Below are 18,107 nucleotides of genomic sequence, written 5' to 3' on the forward strand. Positions count from 1 at the left end.
TGTGTCTTCGGCATAGCAGTGTGTCTATCGACCTAAAGGTAACATGTATAATTAAAATAGCAATGGACCTAAGACAGAACCTTGTGGAACACCAAACATCACTTTACTATGTGAAGATGAATCACCATTAATGTCCACAAACTGATATTGATCAGTCAAATATGATCTGAACCAGGAAAGGGCTATTACCTTAATCCCAAAAAGAATCTCTAACCTGTCGAGGAGAATAGCATGATCAATAGTGTCAAATGCTGTGCTAAGGTCGAGCAGGACAAGCAGCAACCTGAGCTGCAACCTTTTCTAAAATGTTAGATATAAACAGGAGGTTGGATACCGGTCTATAGTTCAAAAGCTAACTGCAATCAAGATTGGGTTTTTCGAACGACTGCTACCTTGGCCACTGCTACCTTGGCCAGTGCTAAGCAAACAAATTAATAATTCTAAGGATATGATTTATAACATTGGGTGCTACTTGTTTAAGGAACAGCAGATCTAATATAAAAGTACATACATATGATGATGAGATTAGATTAATTAGTTCAGGCTCTTTAAGGAGGCTGAAGCATTCTAATTGGTGGTCTGGTAAAGGAAGATTATTTTTCATATTTCCAATCTTATCCCTATTCATTACATTTTTAGCGTGAAGGATATGTCGATCGACCAATTATCCCAAGGAATTAAATTTTCATCTTTGACTATTTTGCTTTTGAGGAGAGCAACATTATCTAAAGTAGTATACAGTAGAGAGCAATTTAGTCACTTGGTCAAGTTCAGCAGGGGCTAAGGGTGAGTTGATCAGCTGTGATAAATCTGGTAGGATATTAATAAACATCAGCACTGTGCAGAAATGAGGTGACTATGTCTTCTATATTTAAGAAGACTGTCAGTACCAGATTTTAAATGTACTTTTGTGCCATTTATTCAGAGCGCCTTACAATCAGTAGTTACAGGGACAGTCCCCCTGGAGACACTCAGGGTTAAGCGTCTTGCTCAGGAACACAATGGTTGCAAGTGGGATTTGACTTCGTGGTCTTCTGGTTCATACGTGAGTGTCTTACCACGACACTACTACCACCCTATAGTGGAGAATAGTGGAGCGTAGGTCTTGATAAAGGGATCTTAGCTGGACATTAGCTGGGTCATAATGCTGCGGCTGATCTAAGCAGGTCTGTCCCACTGAAATGTAATAAAATGTGGAAATGCAGCATGATCCCGAGCCCTGCAGACGTCCATGTCTGCAGGAGGAAACTGAGGAACCCTCCCAGAATCCCGAATGACTGTGGGCAGGACCTTTAATCATCGGCCCGCTGTCTGCAGGGCAGAGCGACACTTTCACGGCTCACAGCCTCTCTGGTGATGAACGTATATTCTGTCCTGGTGTCTATAAAGCCCTCATATTTGAGTCTTCTGCTCTCTTTAATTTTTCATCCTTTTCCTCATACTGGCTAGAGGACCGTTTTTTTTTTTTTCCGTTGATGCATTTTTATGTCTAGATGGATCATCTTCCACTTCAATCTTTACACAGACAGATGAACCATAGCAAACGGTTTTATAAATGACCTCACAAAGTGACATTATTGACAAAACAAAGGTTTTTATTGTTCCAGACACTGTACTTCATACCGCAGCACGGTACCCCCCCGTGTACCTTCCGAGACGCAGTAAATTTCTCACTTCCATAAATCAACTTCTGTTTATGCTTTAAATCCTACAGCTCGACCCGACAGCGGACATTTTCCTGTATTGGAGACGAGGACAGAATAAAAACATTCTTTACTGGTGCTTCTTTGGCATTTTTCTCAAAATTGTCTGCAACAGTATGGATGTACAGTTCAACCATTTATTGTTGTACAATGTAAAAAAAGCATATGAGAGGGGCGTGTCCTCTGCGAGAGACGACGCTCATTGGCTGCGCAGCTGGCCGCTCAGCTCCTGCAGCTCGGCAATCAGCCGCTCCAGCTCTTTAGCATGGTCGCTCAGGTCTGCGTGCAGCTCCCCCGTAGCTGCGTCCGTGTACAGTTGCTGGAAGGAAAAAAAAAAAAAAAAAAAATGAATTAAACTGTGCAGCATGACGAGGGGGTAAAGCTTGCGGCCCCCAGAAATCCATTAAGATTTTAAGTAGCTGCCCTCGATGGACTGCTGGGGAGATTCGACTCATGATCCACTTGACACGTTTGGAAGTGGAGGCGGGCGTACCTTCGCTTTGCTGGCCAGGCTCTTCAGATTGAGGCGCACTGTGGACAGCGTGGCCAGAGCCTCCTGGGGGTGACTCCTCCCTCGGCTGCAGCTGATACACACTGGGGGTTCGGGGGGGGAAGTAGAAAAATGGCAATTGTTATCTGCAGTTTGCAAAATGTCAAAGAAAGGTTGTTGTAGCTGGGGTCAGAGGTCAGCTTTACTAAAGTGAGAAACAGGATTCCCACATAGAGGAGGGTATATACTGGGAAGCAGAGGTTGAAGGGAAGGGTTAAAGGTCAGCCTCAAGCCTTCACCAACTGTTAATGAAATCTGTGTGTGTGTGTGTGTGTGTGTTTGAGCATTCAGTGCATGTAGGTCATGCTCGGCGCTGAATGAATAAATGGCGCGGTGTTTAATCACCTCTGTAATCATAGTCAGCGTTCCCATTGAACCCGCTCGCGGCTCAGCGATGGAAAATTAAATTCAGATTTCGAACAAAAGGAGCCCATTTGGTCGGCTTTCCCAGATACCCTGTGAAGAAAGCAGCCCGTGAACGATGCTCCCTTGCCGCGCCCGCGCCGCTCCTTTGTCTCCTGTTTACCAACATCTTTTATCTCCCTCTCGCACACAAGGAAAGAAAGACAGAACCGCGCGCCGCGGCCCGCCTTCCAGGCGGAGGAAAGGTCAGAGCAGGCGTGATGGATGGCTACGGTCCTCCTCTTCCTCTGCGATGGCAGCGAGGGCTCTGCCGGATTGAGCCCCTCGATCATCAGCATCAGCGATCCCCCCTGAAGGACGAAGGTGGAGGGATCGGGGCGACCGCGCGGCGCGCTTTATTACGTGCCGGATGGGGAACGGGCTGCGAGGGACCAGATAAGAACAACGTTCCACTGTTCCGCACCAGGTATGACTCTGGTTAGCAGTCAGCTATGGTGCGAAATATGGTATGAACCCGCATATGGCGCATATTTACTGAAAGTGAAACAACAACAAAGGAACTTTAGAGACGTTTTTACGAACAAAGTTGAAAAAGGGGAGGGGCCTTAAGGGAAAAGCCGTTCTCCGCAAACACGATCTTCGCTCACTGCCAAACCAAACATGCAAATAGATTATAGATTTCATACATTATTTGCACTAGGTCTGTTTTTTAACACATTGCTAGTCCGCTCATCCTGTCCATGAAAGCGGGCGAATCGGAACTTTCACACAGATGCAGTGGTGGGGGACAGGACAGTGCTGCACAGGACACTGGACTTGTTTGTCCTGCGCTCTCACGTCTTCCATCCATCGTGCGCTCTTCTCCATGTGTCCTGGTATCAAGCATGATGAAGCTCCACGCCTCCCGGTACATACAACACCCACACGTGTCCAATCCCACCCAGCCTCTGTCCTTCCACCCTTGCAATAGTCCTCTACGTCCTCGTCCCTCCCGCTTCAGCACCGCACTGCCTGTACTGTGCTCAAGCGGACAGACTGGCAGATGAATTCATTCAATTTAATGAGCTTCACCCCCCCAGGAAATATCAGCCTTCCTATAGAGGCGGTAACCTCTGCAGCGCCGCACAGAGCCGGACTCACCGTTGCCCATGTCCACAGCTCTCCTGAGCACTTCTCGGAATCTGCTAATGTCCTTCTCCCAGCCGCTTGCCTGGATCTCGCAGCGGTGAGCCTTGCACAGGAACTGCAGAGCCTGGATACACACACACACACACACACACACACAGATATAAAAATACATAAGAAAGCATAAAAACCAGTCAAAGTTCACCGCAACTTCACATACTTTGCAAAAGTAGAACATTTCTCTATTGTTGCTTTTTGTGGGCTCAGCAATACATGAAGACAAATTCAAATTCAAACCTCAAAACATGTAACTTCGATGCATATGGTTCCATTTTTAGTTTTAAGACTGAAATGCATAATAATATAAAACATAGTACGTTGAGGAATTTGCCAAAAATACTGTTTGTTGTTCTGTTCAATACAATCCAGATAATTATTTAACATAATATAGTTGATTATTAAAATTATTGTTTTGCATGGACTATAGACAAATTTAGACAAATAAAGTGAATCTGCATATGCATAATTTGAGGCCATTTTAAATGACCAATTTTCAATTGTAGTTTACAACCCATTTTGGAGATTGTAAAACGAAGGGAAGCATGTTATGGCGAAGTGGTGCGGTGCAGGTGCAGGTGCAGGATGAGGGCTCAGGCTCTGCCTGTAATTAAAGAAGACCTTCATCAATAGCTCATTACGAATGCGCTTCATCTGAAGGCAGATCTATCATCACGCTGCCAAATGCAGAGCCTGGAAATTCATTTAAATTCTTCGCCGCTGCCCGTCGGACATTAATGCAGCTATATATAGGCTATAAACATGTGCAGACTCCGCTGCAATTATTGCTTTTTTCAGCTTGCCCTCCCTCATGTTTGGACACTAAATTTAGTGGTAACATTACACTGCCCTTGAAGCTGGCCGCCATGATAACATTGTTCTGTTCTGAGAAACAAACTTAGCCACATCATAACACTGAGCAGAGCGGAAAACTGACGTGATAAAGTCTTGAAATAACAAAGGAAGATTATTAAAAATATAAATAATACTGATGTGAAGAAAATGGCCTGGTTTAGTTCAACAATGGACCTGTGCTTTTGGCCCAAGTTCATTGTCTACTGAACTCAAGCAAGCTACAGTCATGCATATGTATAAATACATTGCTTTGAATATTATTAGTTTGACTGTTGCGCACTTCTGCAACGTGACTTGGGCCACGCCCGCCTGGGCCGATGGTTCTGTGATCCTCTGTTCCTCACTTATGACCTGTTTTGCTGGGTAAATTGTCTAAATTGTCTTGTGGCTGCTTTGCATGCAGAGCAATTGCGCCTCCTGTCTCTCCTTCATGCAGAGACCACGACAATTAAGAAAACTGTTGCTAATTATGACAGCGCCAGTGCATTTATACATTCATGTACTGTTTGTTTATGTACTGCAATGGAGATTGGCAACATTAAGGGACCTGAATTTGCAAATTTTCTCTGCATTTTAGATTAGACAAATATTTAAAGAAACTCATGCTTATTAGAATCCCATATTTATTTATAACTGTTTATAGACCATAGACCACAACTACAATAATAATAAGGGTATGTAATAAAGCATTCTTAACAATAAAACTATTTCTCACTTTCTCATTGTCCTCTGCGTTGCTACTGTGGCCGTCGCCATAGAGACGGGCATAGTGCCTCCATATTTCAGCATCGCCGCTGCAGCGGGAAGTGACGCGGCCCATGAGCTCCTGCAGTTTGCCCTTCAGCGCAGAGGCCTGGCTGCCGTGTTTATCAGTCATGTTTTCAACCACGACGCGGACCAGGATTCCCAGCACCTGCAAAGCAAAAAACGTTTGGAAAAAATTTCGCTGCGTTCAGCAGCACATCTGCAATGGAAGGCATCGTCAGGCACCAGCACCCACAGGGACAGCCTTCCGAGCCATCTGTGGGAATTTTCACCCTGGCGCTGCTTCCGCTCGCTTCCTATTTCCAGTCACGTTCTGACAAAATGTCTGGCATTTCCCCAGCCCATACGCCATATGATTGGCACTGAGTGTTGAATATTAAGGACATTCAGTTGCAGCCTGGAACTACACGCTAATGACGAGATGTTGGCTCGCTCCAAGTCACGGACGGGTTGCAGTGTGATTGAAACAAAATGTGTCATCTGCATTTAATCATCACCCTTGGTGAGCAGTAGGGCAGCCATGAAAGGCATCTGGGGAGCAGAGTGTGGGGACGGTGTCTTCATCAAGTGGACCTCAGTGGCACCTTGACGGTCTGGGATTGAACATGCAACTTCATGATTATAGGTCTGTAAATGCTGGTCATGAGATAATAACTATAACAAAATATATCATGTATTATTGTTCATGATTAAAAAATAAATAACTAAATAAAATAAAATATCTTTATTTTCGTTGACAAGAACGAGACGAGACTCCTATCGTTTAATCACGTTATTATAACTAGTGCAGTATTTATGTTTCCGGTGTCTCCCATCCAGTCACTTCCTCAATTCCAGTTTGCACATTATTTATATTTCAGGCTGCTTGTGCTGGGTCATTGATAGATGATGGTGGGTTCAGAGCTGGCTGGGAGAAAAGACCTTTGGACAAACTTTCTTTACAACGATGTAGAAAAGGTAACAGAATATGTGTTGAAAAACACAGGAAGAAAGAGAACTTTTCTTCAGTCTATAAATTAACAATAATATAATAATACAATAATACAAAACAATACAACACAATAATCTATAATACAATAATATAATAAGAATCTTCTTGAGTCCTTGAGTGCTGTGTCTACAATCAGCTATCACTTCATCTGTCTCAGAACAACCTCCTAGATCCCAACCAGTCTGGCTTCAGAGCAGGTCATTCTTTTGAGACAGTCCTTCTGGCGGTTTCTGAGATACAGTTAACCACAAGACTCTCCTGTCCACCCTGAAAAGATTTGGAATTCGGGGCTCAGCATTACAATGTTTTGCTTGATACCTTGATGAGCGGTCTGACCAAGTGACTTGGAAAGGATCCGCTGGCATTATTCAGGGGTCAGTACTCGGTCCTCTCCTTTTCTCCCTCTGTATCCCTTGGTGAGGATATTTCCTCACATGGATTATCCTACCACAGCTATGCCAACGACACAACAACTCACCTTCTCTTTTCATCCCTCAGATGTACATGCCGCTTTCAAAATCTCTGCAGGTCTAACCGACGTCTTGTCTTGGATGGCATCCCATCACGTGGGATGGCTCAATCACACCAAAACAGAACTAATATTCATTCCAGCAGATTCTTCACCACATCAGGATCTTGCTGAACGACTCTCTTCAGAAACAAATTCCTATCTACCTGATCAACTCTCAGATCTCTCCTTCTTGACTAACATCACCAATCTTTCCCACTTATGTAGATCCCTTCTCTACAACATCAGACGGATCCGCCCTAATCCACCAACACTGGGCACCCAGATACTTGTTCAGTCCCTAGTAATCTCACGAATGGATTACTGTAATGCCCCCTGACTAAAATAAGACGAAAATGCTGAGACGTTTAGTCTTGGCACTTAAATGAGTACGGACATGAATTAGCTTTTTTTTATAGGAGAGTGTCTAACCCACTAGTCCACTACCACCCTGTATACATAAGTGTGCAGGTGAGATGTCCATATGTACGTGTCCAACACTCTTCTCACACTGCCAGGATGAAATCTTTGAAGCCGGGCTTGCAACAAAGAAACAGCTTGAAGCCCAGGTGTGGGCCGGGGCCGCCGTTCTCCTCAGCTTTTCGGTGCGTTTTAGCAGTGGAGGGGGGGTAAGGAATCGTTTTGAACAGAGCTCAAGGTTTTAAACCCTACACGCAAAGTGTGTGCGTGCAGGGGTACATAGTATTCAAAAATTCTGATCAAACAAAATCAAATGTAAACCAGAGAGCCACGACGGGTCAACAAGTTGCTCTGCTCATTCCACTGACTGAGCCAGGAGGAAATTCGCCTCGGTTTCATCACAAGTGCGATGTGCCAACATCCCCGAAGCCCAACTTGGCTGATCCTCCAATTTCCCCCGTATAAACAGATGCAAGGAAAGGCTGGAAACACTGAAGCCAACTGGCTAGTCTGGTAGAGTATTAAAGGTTTGGGGCAAAATGGCACCAAGCATAGCAGTACGTGCTACATTGCATGATATCCTTACACTTACGAACAAGCCTTATGCTTAGTCCCAGTTCGGAAACAGAGGTTGCAATCAGGATAAATAAATAAAGACACAAAACAACATCCTTTACACAACACATAAAACCAGTGCCATACTGATTCCACAATTTCAGCTGCTGTCAAATGCTAAAACATGGAGGCACGACGGAGAATGAGAAAATGTTTTCTACGGTTTAATAAATTTCTATTATATACAGTACATTAGGGCTGCGCGATTATGGCCAAAATGATTATCATGATTATTTTATTAATCACAATTACCAATCATGATTATTCATTATTTTAGGTAAAAGACATTTTTTTTACACTTTCTATTCTAAGCAGACAGTAAGTGAACATAGCTTTCAGATTTTTGGCCGAAGGCAGGTCACTACGAAAAGGCATAATTTTTTGTATTTAACATGAAAGATGAACATCGATTTACCTGCTTATTGGGAAAAATACTAGACAGGTCCATACAGAGGCCTTTTGCATAGATTTGTCAAGAACTTTAGACAACGAACTACGCAATATATATGAGTGTCAGAAAGGCAGCTGTGTCGTTCCTATGGGGTGGGGCTGGGAAGGCAGATGATCTGATCTGTAACATGAATAACGTTAATTATGTTACATGAAATTTCATAGCATGCAGGATAAAATAAAATCGTGCTTATTATGATACGTTATGTATTGATCCGTCGGTCGTTATTAAAGCTGTACGAGGCGCAAAAGTTGTACAGTCAGAGAAGCGTGGTTGAATGAGCTTGGAACCCCGTCCAAATATGACGGCGGTATTGCCGCTTGCTGAGAGGCTGAAGTCGACTGTTTCAACCCCAAATGAGGGACCCCATCACACCCCGTCACAATTTGAGGTTGCTGCTCAGTCGATGCTTTTGTTCGCCCCCTGGTGGTTGGTCATTTAAATGCAAGTATCACCGACAATCATCGTAATTTGATCGTGGCAGGCAAAATCGAGATCAGCCCTACTGTAGATCATGCACTATAAAATAAATGAACACACCAAAAGGCAGAAAATCTCTGCTTATGTATAAAACGTTAGACTCTTATCATGCTGCTGCCATAACTCGCACCTCAAACGCGCCTCATTAGATGTTTGGCAGACTCTTCTCTGCTGGCATATGGGAAAAGAGGCTAATCAAAGAGAGAGGAGATCCCAGAGCTCCGGAACATGGGAACTTACTTCACCCGTCCTCCCTAACACCAGCGACACATTGGCCTGACAGGCCGGCCGGCCGCTGGCCAAGCCAGCCCCCTTTTATCCCCCGTTATCTGCCAGTTCATTAGCCGTGTAAACACTGGAATTTGCTGCACTTGATCAAACCCGGCCTGTCACTTCCTAACACACCCGGCTCGCGCTGCGGCCAAGACCCTGAGATGTTTCCCGCGGCGCATGCCTCGGCCCCCCGGCTACCGTGGTCACGAACCTACGCCAGCACTACTGTACGCCATATGCGGCTCCAAAACGAGAACCATATGGACAAGACCATATGTGTCCGCGTGTCTCGCCGTGTCTCAATCCCTTCCCCCCGTGGGACGGCTAGGTGAAGTGTGGTTGATTCTACCCGTGTGCTTCTGACAGAAAGGCAACAAGCGTCCCCGTCCCCCCTCCGGGGGTACTGGAGGAGTCGTCCCCGTCCCACCCACTCCTCTCTATTACCGGTAGAGAAAAATGCTTTTTTCCTCTTCGAAGGTATTAAACGAGCCATCGGAAAATACATATTTCCAAATACACAATACCACAGAGGAGGGGAGCGACGGACTGACACGGTTTTCTACAGCTCCCCACGGCTGAAGGGAACTCTACACACTCATCTGCCCCACTCCGGAACTTTCCGCCGTTTCACAGGCGAACGCAGCCATCACGCCGCGGGACGTGAGGCGGTGTAGCCGTGGAAACGGCACGAGAAGGAGCCGACAGGCTTGTTACGGGACTCAAGCGCCTCCCGTCCTCACCTCCCCTCCTCTTTCCTTTCTTTTTCCCCGTCACAATCAGACAATGTATGTGACGGGAAAAGTTCAAATTCTCCCACACCTCTCCACTCCACGGGTTCCCTCCACGGTCTTCCTGCAGCTGCCCACATCAGATGCAAAATACTGATGCTTGCCTACAAATCCGATCTCTCGATCCTCCAGCACTGCTCCACTGGAACCACCATCTCTCAACGTACTAGGAAAGTACTGATCCAGACTCTTCTCTGTCTTGGAGACTAGGTGGTGGAAGATCTTCAAACAGCAGACTCACTAAACACCTTACATTTACATTTAAGGCAATTGACAAGACACCCTTATCCAGAGCGACTTATAATGTTCTTCCATGTTACCATCGATGACGTGATCTTTACACGCAAGATAAAAACCATCCTCTTTACAAAATATTCACTGAGGTGCCACTGAGCAAAGCACCGTCCCCACACACTGCTCCCCGGGCGCCTGTCACGGCTGCCCACTGCTCAGTCAGGGTGATGGGTTAAATGCAGAGGACAAATTTCACTGTGTGCACCGTGTGCTGTGTATCACAATCACTCCTAAATGTTTTTTTGTTTTTTTTTTAACTTGCTAATAGTGTATATTAAAACTTAAAAAAAAAAAAAAAAATCGAAAAAAGGCCATGAACTCCAATTACTTTATTCCCTTACAGCATGTAAAAGCAGAGTGTAAAAGGATACCCCCATTGTGGGCTGCCAGTGACATGGGAATAAGACATGCTGACAAGAGGCCACTTCAGAAACAAATTCTTCAGCAAGACGATCTGATGATGGTACGATCAGATCAACCACATCTCACCGAACAAGGAAAGGTCTGAGAACAACTGCTAATGTTTTTCACAGAGATCATTACTATCCTATTTTAATAGGGGATATTAAACTATTATGATTAAATAAAAGTTTTTGATTGCAATTGGAATTACATTCAAAACCACTGACTTTGTTGTTAATTTGAAGCCCTTTTTTCACAGACACGTACCCATCCGCTGAGAAATAAGCGAGAAAGAAATTCGTTTATATTCAGGGCAGGGAGTGGCAGTGAGGCTCCTCGGTTAAGGGGTGGGATATCATTTTCGTGCCTGACAGAAAGGAATGTGAACGCATGTGGGTGTAAGTGTGTGTGATGTGTGTGTTTGCGTATGTACGTACTGTATGTGTGGGCTCTTGGGCCCTTCAACCCTGACATGAATTATTAAGATGAGACGTGTAAACCGCAAATCAAACAAACGAGCCGAAATGAACGTAGGCAGAATGCAGGACAGCCAAAAAAAAAAAAAAAAAAAAACACTAAAGCCTGCAGACAGAGACAAAAACGGCGTGATAAGCATCTTCTCACAGGAGCCCGTGACCTGCCACCTGCACGCTGCTAAAAATAAGCCATCAAACTCGAATCCTGCAGCCGCTGCTCAGAAATAGCATCAAACGTGACGTTCCCGTGTCTCCATCACCTGCCGATGGCGGCGACGCGTTACCAGACAGTGTAGCAGGTAGAGAAGAGAAAGGCGCGTGAAAACAGGGTTAAGAATGCAAAGCGAGCGCCCAATCGCTGGGAGATATTGTGTGCAGCAGCAGGACGTGAGTTCTGACCTTTTCTGAACTCTCCCACCTCAATCAATCTGCCGCGTCGGTAAACGAGAGGGGAAGAAATATTGAGTTTACTGTAAAAGGCCCCGTGCCACAATTTCAAAAGGCTCAGTTGCTCAATTTAAGCATCGTCAGTCCAAAGAGCTCCCCCCCGGTGGCCGTTTTACCAAGACTGTAAAAGTTTCAACGCTGAATTTACTCGCTGCTAACCCAGAATGGATCCTGGAAAGACTCGCCTGGACATCCTTGTATTTGTCTCGGAGGTCCATGAGCCGGTGGTACGCCTTGACGGCCTCCGCGAACTCGCCCACGTCCATGCAGACGGCGATGAAGTTCTCCCAGATCTGCCAGTGTTCGTAGTTACACTTCAGGGCCTCCTGCAGTGTTCTGAAGGCCTTGTCCCTGAGACAGATGGACAAAAGACAATCAGCTACCGTCGTCAATTTTGGAGAAACCTTTGCAAACACTTTAACCCGCATTCAAACGAGCGCCGCGATAGGGAATTATACCCTTCACCCCCAGTCATGGCGAGCACCTACTTAGCGCACCATGTACTGAGCAAATTTCCTCTTTCACCTCTTCCACCAGCACACACGCCCACACAGAGCCTTCAGAAGAGGCTCCGGCTGAATTAACAGCACTAACCAGGTTTTAATAGAAGCCCCGGGTTTTTAATTTCAGGGCTGAAAGCACAGCTCTGATGTGAACAACGGCGGAGGGTGAGTTTCCAGAACAGGCGTAGGGGGGAAGAAAACCCACGAGCTACCGGGCAGAAGCGCTGCCGCTTTTCAAAAGCAATAAGAGAAACTGCCCATCACACTGGCGCAGAGGCGTACTAATTGACTTATAACTTTGTGTGTGTATGTGCGTCTTATCTTAATAACTACAGATAGCCCAGTTGTTTTGGAAGTGCGTTAATAAACCTAAGCTGCCATAAGAGCATTCAGGATGAAGGTCAGAGCTGAAATACTGCAGGTGTATTATGTAGGGTGTATATGGTTATGGTTATGCAGTATCATAACTACTTTTAAATCTGACTTCTAAAATATACATACTCCACAACAATGTGCAGTATATATGCATACATACACACACACACACACACACACACACACACACACACACACACACACAATTTTATAAGCTAGAAGAACTATTGTAGGAACAAGTACTTCAATTTAAAATTATATGTATAATAGTTTTGCAATCATTTAGTGTGTGTGTGTGTACATGGTGTGTGTTAAGGCTTTTTAAATTCTATTTGTCTTAACGTTTTTATTCCAACACGTCAATTTTCATTCTTGACAATGTGTAGACATTCAAGTATTCTGTTCTGTTCTACTGAGATTCCAACTACATGAAACTCTGCGGTGTCTTTTCCTGATAATGACACAGGTCCTGGATCAGCTTGAACTCTGACTTAGTTACTACAGCAATCAACATTTTAATGAACCAGACACAAATGCCTTCGAAAAAGGCCACCGTCACAAAGCGTATTAATCTTCTTGACACAAAATGTCAATTAAGACTGAACTGTGAAGATAAAGATGAAAAGTGAGATGCATAAGCGGCTAAAACAAGTTTAAAAAAAAAAAAAAAAAAAAAAAAGGCCACCATACAGCTGTTCGAAAAAAGAGGCTGGACGGCCACCGTACAGCTGTTCGAAGGAGCATGGGAAGGACACTGCAATTCCCCATAATTCTCTCCTTGCAGAGAAAAGCAGCAGCTATGAGTCTTCCCGCTGAAGAAGGATACTGCCTGTCGCCGTCAGATTAAAGACCGCAGTCTGTGTGCTTCATTACTTCGTTAAGAGCAAAAACTCATGCAGTTCCATCTACAGGAAATATCTGGCACTATCAAAAAGATTTGTGGAAATGTGCTGTAATGATTCTCTTTGATGTATTATCCAGCATCCAACGCCACTTAATAATGAAGGTGAGCAGCAACTTTTTACTTCATTTTCACAAACTTCTCAACACCATCCCACATATATCTTAAGAGTGTCGCATCAGACACACACTTTCTGTGTTTTGGCTAATGCGTTAATTTCACAGCGTGGGGACAGGCAGAAGCCACTCTCCTCCAATGCAAGTGACATCAGCAGACACTTCACTGGTACCATGGAATTTACCCAGACCAGGTGGTAGTTGCCTAGTGGTTCAAACCCACTTACTACCACATTGTGTCCCTGACTGTGCCTGTAACCACTGGATAAGGGCATCTGATAAATGCCGTAAAATGTAATGTAAATGTAATCTCATGCCAATAAAGATTTCCAATAGAACTGAAACACACAATACAGAAGAAACGGCGCAGGTCGCTCAAGTCTTTTAGGCCGCTTAAGTCACTGATGTTGAGATATATAAGTTATTTTACTCCTTAAATATGCCATGATATACATATCACTCCCTTTTGCTACCAAAACTACTCTGACCCACCCTTGATGCCTTCCTTGGACCTCTTTCGGTAGGCCCTGACCACGGCAGACCAGGAACAGTAACTAGATTCGCCCGTCACACCATCACACCACATGCTGGAGGTGTTAGTTTGCGGCTGGATGGCCACGGGGCTACTCACTTCTGCTGGAGCCGGATGTAGGCGGTGGAGAGATTATTCCAGGCTTCGGCGTTCTGGGGGAGGCAGAACAAACAAGGAAGAGGGGAGTCAGACGGAAAGAGCTGGGCGAGCCGGCGCTGCACCGGACAATAAAGCAGGTAGCGTGGTACAGATGGGTTAGACCCGGTTAACGCTGAGTGTGTGCATGTCTGTGTGAGTTTTATTGTGAGGGTGGGGGAAGATGACAACAGAGGTGAGGACGAGAAGGCAACGGCGTTCTAAAGCAAAACTAGAAAAATGACGAGAGAGAAAATGAAACGGACCCCAGACCAGCAGCGAAGAGACAGTGTGGCGGGCCGGTCACGTGACTTACATCTGGCTCCAGTCCCACACATCTCTGGAAGGCTCTGGCAGCTCCCTCGTAGCCCTCCAGGGCAAAGTAGGCACAGCCCAGAGAGAACCACACACCGAGCTGCACACGCACACACAAAAAGAATTACGCCCATTAAATGTCCCAGCATGCCACACACATAACCCACATTCAAAAACGAAGAAGATAAAAAAAAAAAAAAGTGACAACACAATTAAAAACCCATATACAGTACTTCAGATCATTTAGAATATTACTGCATTTATAACATAAATATACGTTATATTTGTGTTCCTGATTACCGGGTGGCCCATAACTTTTCGATGAAGAATATCCAGCGTGTGAAAATAAGGCATGACTAAAAGCGACCAGAAGAAATGTGACGTAAACCTGGCTATCAGCTATTCTCTTTCTCATACGTGTAAACGCAAGTCCTGAGTTGCCGTCACTGTGGCGAGATCATCCTTGCATCACCCTAACACCCGGCCTGCCAAAAGCACATGCCTGGAGAGAGAGGTCAGCCGTCAGCTTCTTCACTCCAGCGCTGACAGGTGTCAGACAAGAGAGAAGTGTGGAGATGAAGGGAAGTAGGGATGAAAGCTGAAGTGGGGGGAAGAGATCCCCTGGTTACAGTGAGTTTGGCTTGGATGAAAGTAGACCTGTTGCCTGGCGTGAGACAGTGACGGCTGAGTGGGAGGCTCCCAGGTATGAAAGACAGGACAAGGATCGGTGAGACAGGACGAACGACAGGAATATGCGAGCTAACGTTGAACCAAAGATAATGGGCGGAGGAGACAGGATAGGACAAGGACACACACAGTAAGCCAGAGAGGTAAAAAATACTGCACTTCACCATCCCATACAGGAAGGTTCTAATGTATGCACGCCGATCATTTCAAGGAATAATGTCCAAATGTTCTTAAACACACTTTATTTATGTTTATTATTTATTTTCTGTATCCTCATCTTTACAAATGTAAATAAGAGAAACCTTGTCAACTACTGTCCTCTGAAACATTTCAAAATGTTTAAAAAACGTGAGGGAACTTTTGCTGTGAAAATGACATGACATGTCAGTTTTATGAACGTTTATCATGGAAGTTGTCCCGTAATTAAAATCGTTAACCGCCAAGGTGCCACTGAGGTCCTCTTGATCAAGGAACCGTATCCACATACTGGTGATGGGTTAATAGCAGTGTGCGTGTGTGTGTGTGTGTGTGTGTGTATATATTTACAGTACAGGTCTAAAGTCTGGACACACCTTCTCATTCAACGTGTTCTCTTTATTTTCATGACCTTTTACGTTGGTAGATTCTCACTGAAGGCATCAGAACTATGAATGAACACATGTGGAGTTATGTACTTAACAAAAAAAGGTGAAATAAGTGAAAACATGTTTTATATTCTAGTTTCTTTGCTCTGATTACTGCTTTGAACACTCTTGGCATTCTCTCGATGAGCTTCCAGAGGTGGTCACCTGAAATGCTTCTCCAACAGTCTTGAAGGAGTTCCCAGAGGTGTTTAGCACTTGTTGGGGTCCAGCTCACCCCAAACCATCTCGACTGGGTTCAGGTCCGGTGACTGTGGAGGTCTCCACTTTTTGTTAAGTACATAACTCCACATGTGTTCATTCATAGTTTTGATGCCTTCAGTGCGAATCTACCAACGTAAATGGTCATGAAAATAAAGAAAACACGTTGAATGAGAAGGTGTCTCCAAACTATTGGCCTGTACTGAACATATATATACACACACACACACACACACACACACACACTTTGTCCAGCTGTTAAGAGACCACTGACAGTGCCTCTAGACTAGGAAAGGACTTCCTTCCCACCTGTCCACCATTTGTGTTTTATGAGCCTACTATGCCGATCTAATGCATTTTTGATGGGTACTGAGTACGTAACATCTAACCCTACACACTGCAGACACTTCTTATATACCTGATCTCGGAAGGCAGAGAGAGAGGAATGGCTCCCATTTAATCCAGTTGACGCCAGTGCTTACAGCCGAGGAGGGCATTCTGACATATCAGCACAGAAACTCACCTTGACAACACCAGTGCTTGATCAGCATTAGTGTACTTTAGCTGATGGCCCTGACTGATGTTTTGGACAATAGCCATAACAGGTAGGACGTGTGGGGATTTGGTGAATGCTGATTGGATACGACAGGGCTGATAGTGGCCTTAAATGAGTAAGCAGCTACAGCGTGGCAGGTTGATGGGTCCCGGCGATGCTGTTAGTGAAGGTGTTCGGAGGGACGGAGGGTGGGGGCCGGGGGAGATGCTTGCGTCTGGAGTGTGTACAGCTCTGATAAGGCTCTGATATCGTACCTGTCTCCATTGCAGCCCTTTTAAATAATAGACCTGCCACTCAGGATCATGATTTAACTTGGTGACATTGTTACTCAGACACGCGCTTAGGTGCAACATCACTTCTGGTGAGTGCTGGTGAGAAGGCCCATGTCACTTGTGATATGCATAACCTCTCACACTGAGTAAATAAGACGAGGCAATTAATATTTTCTTCAAGAACGTAACGAAGTCCTGGGTGCACCCCTGTCCAAGTAATATGTGTTTTTTGTCTGATTGTTCATGAAAAGCTATTTTTAACACTACATATCATTCTGGGAAAAAAAGCACTGTACTTTCACCTTGAAAAGGAGCTGCCGAGCCTGCTTGCAATAGAGAACTTACTGACCATCACTGTTCATGTTGGCCTGTTTTCTCTTCATGAGCTGCATTGCTGTAGTAATGTATGAGGCAGGACACAAGTAAAATACTTAAGTAAAATTCCCATTGTTTCTCGCTCGTGACGACAGAGCAGGCTTAACCCTCAAGAAACTCGTCTGATTGACATGGCGCGTTTGAAAATAATAAAAAAAAATGCTGAAATGGATTTGATTGGCTGGCCACTTGCTCTGTGCTTCAAATGTTCAAATTTTCTAACTTTCAGCCGCAAGTAAGCCATTATTGTTGAGCCCACAATTAAGCTTGGCAGCTTCAAAGGCAACAGGAAGATTTGAGGCCTTCAATATGTGTGTTATCTGAAAATAATCTTCTCCTAAACACCACCAAGACCAAGGAGCTCATTGTGGACTTCAGGAGGGAGAGAAGAGGCTCGCATGATCCCATCCACATCAATGGGATGACTGTGGAGCCTGTTACATCCTTCAAGTTCCTGGGGACCCACATCTCAGAGGACCTGTCCTGGAGCATTAACACCTCCAGCCTGGTCAAGAAGGCTCACCAGCGCCTCTTCTTCTTGAGAACATTAAAAAAGAACCAGCTACCCACTACCATCCTGTTGAACTTCTACCGCTCTACAATAGAGAGCATCCTAACCAGCTGTCTCACAGTGTGGTATGGAAGCTGCGCTGTTGCTGAGCGTAAGGCGATGCAGCGGGTGGTGAAAACTGCCCAGCGCATCACAGGGACTCCACTTCCATCCATTGAGGAAATCCAGAGGAAGCACTGTCTGCGTCGAGCTCGCAGTATTCTTAAGGACTCCTCCCACCCGGCCCACGAACTGTTCTCTCTCCTGCCTTCAGGCAGACGGTTCAGGCTACCACGGACAAGAACCAGCAGACTTAGGAACAGCTTGTTTCCTTGCTGAACTCCTCTGCCCCCCCCATACACTCCTGATAATCACTGCACTGTAC

The 18,107-nt window shown here is 45.1% G+C and overlaps 1 protein-coding gene across 1 annotated transcript in view; it reads right to left on the reverse strand.

Annotated features, from left to right (window-relative positions):
- Window positions 1-1,574: 1,574 nt before the first annotated feature.
- Window positions 1,575-18,107, reverse strand: part of ttc27 (tetratricopeptide repeat domain 27) — a 75,067-nt gene continuing 58,534 nt past the window's right edge. Inside the window, exons 14-20 of the mRNA XM_028989746.1 lie at window positions 14,442-14,540; window positions 14,090-14,142; window positions 11,749-11,914; window positions 5,369-5,566; window positions 3,757-3,868; window positions 2,197-2,297; window positions 1,575-2,022 (exon numbers count right to left, since the gene is read on the reverse strand). Coding sequence (XP_028845579.1) covers window positions 1,903-2,022; window positions 2,197-2,297; window positions 3,757-3,868; window positions 5,369-5,566; window positions 11,749-11,914; window positions 14,090-14,142; window positions 14,442-14,540 — 849 coding nt within the window. The 3' untranslated portion in view covers window positions 1,575-1,902. The remainder of the gene's footprint in view (window positions 2,023-2,196; window positions 2,298-3,756; window positions 3,869-5,368; window positions 5,567-11,748; window positions 11,915-14,089; window positions 14,143-14,441; window positions 14,541-18,107) is intronic.

The sequence above is a fragment of the Denticeps clupeoides genome, chromosome 8 (assembly GCF_900700375.1).
Source record: "Denticeps clupeoides chromosome 8, fDenClu1.1, whole genome shotgun sequence".
Classification (NCBI taxonomy): domain Eukaryota; kingdom Metazoa; phylum Chordata; class Actinopteri; order Clupeiformes; family Denticipitidae; genus Denticeps; species Denticeps clupeoides.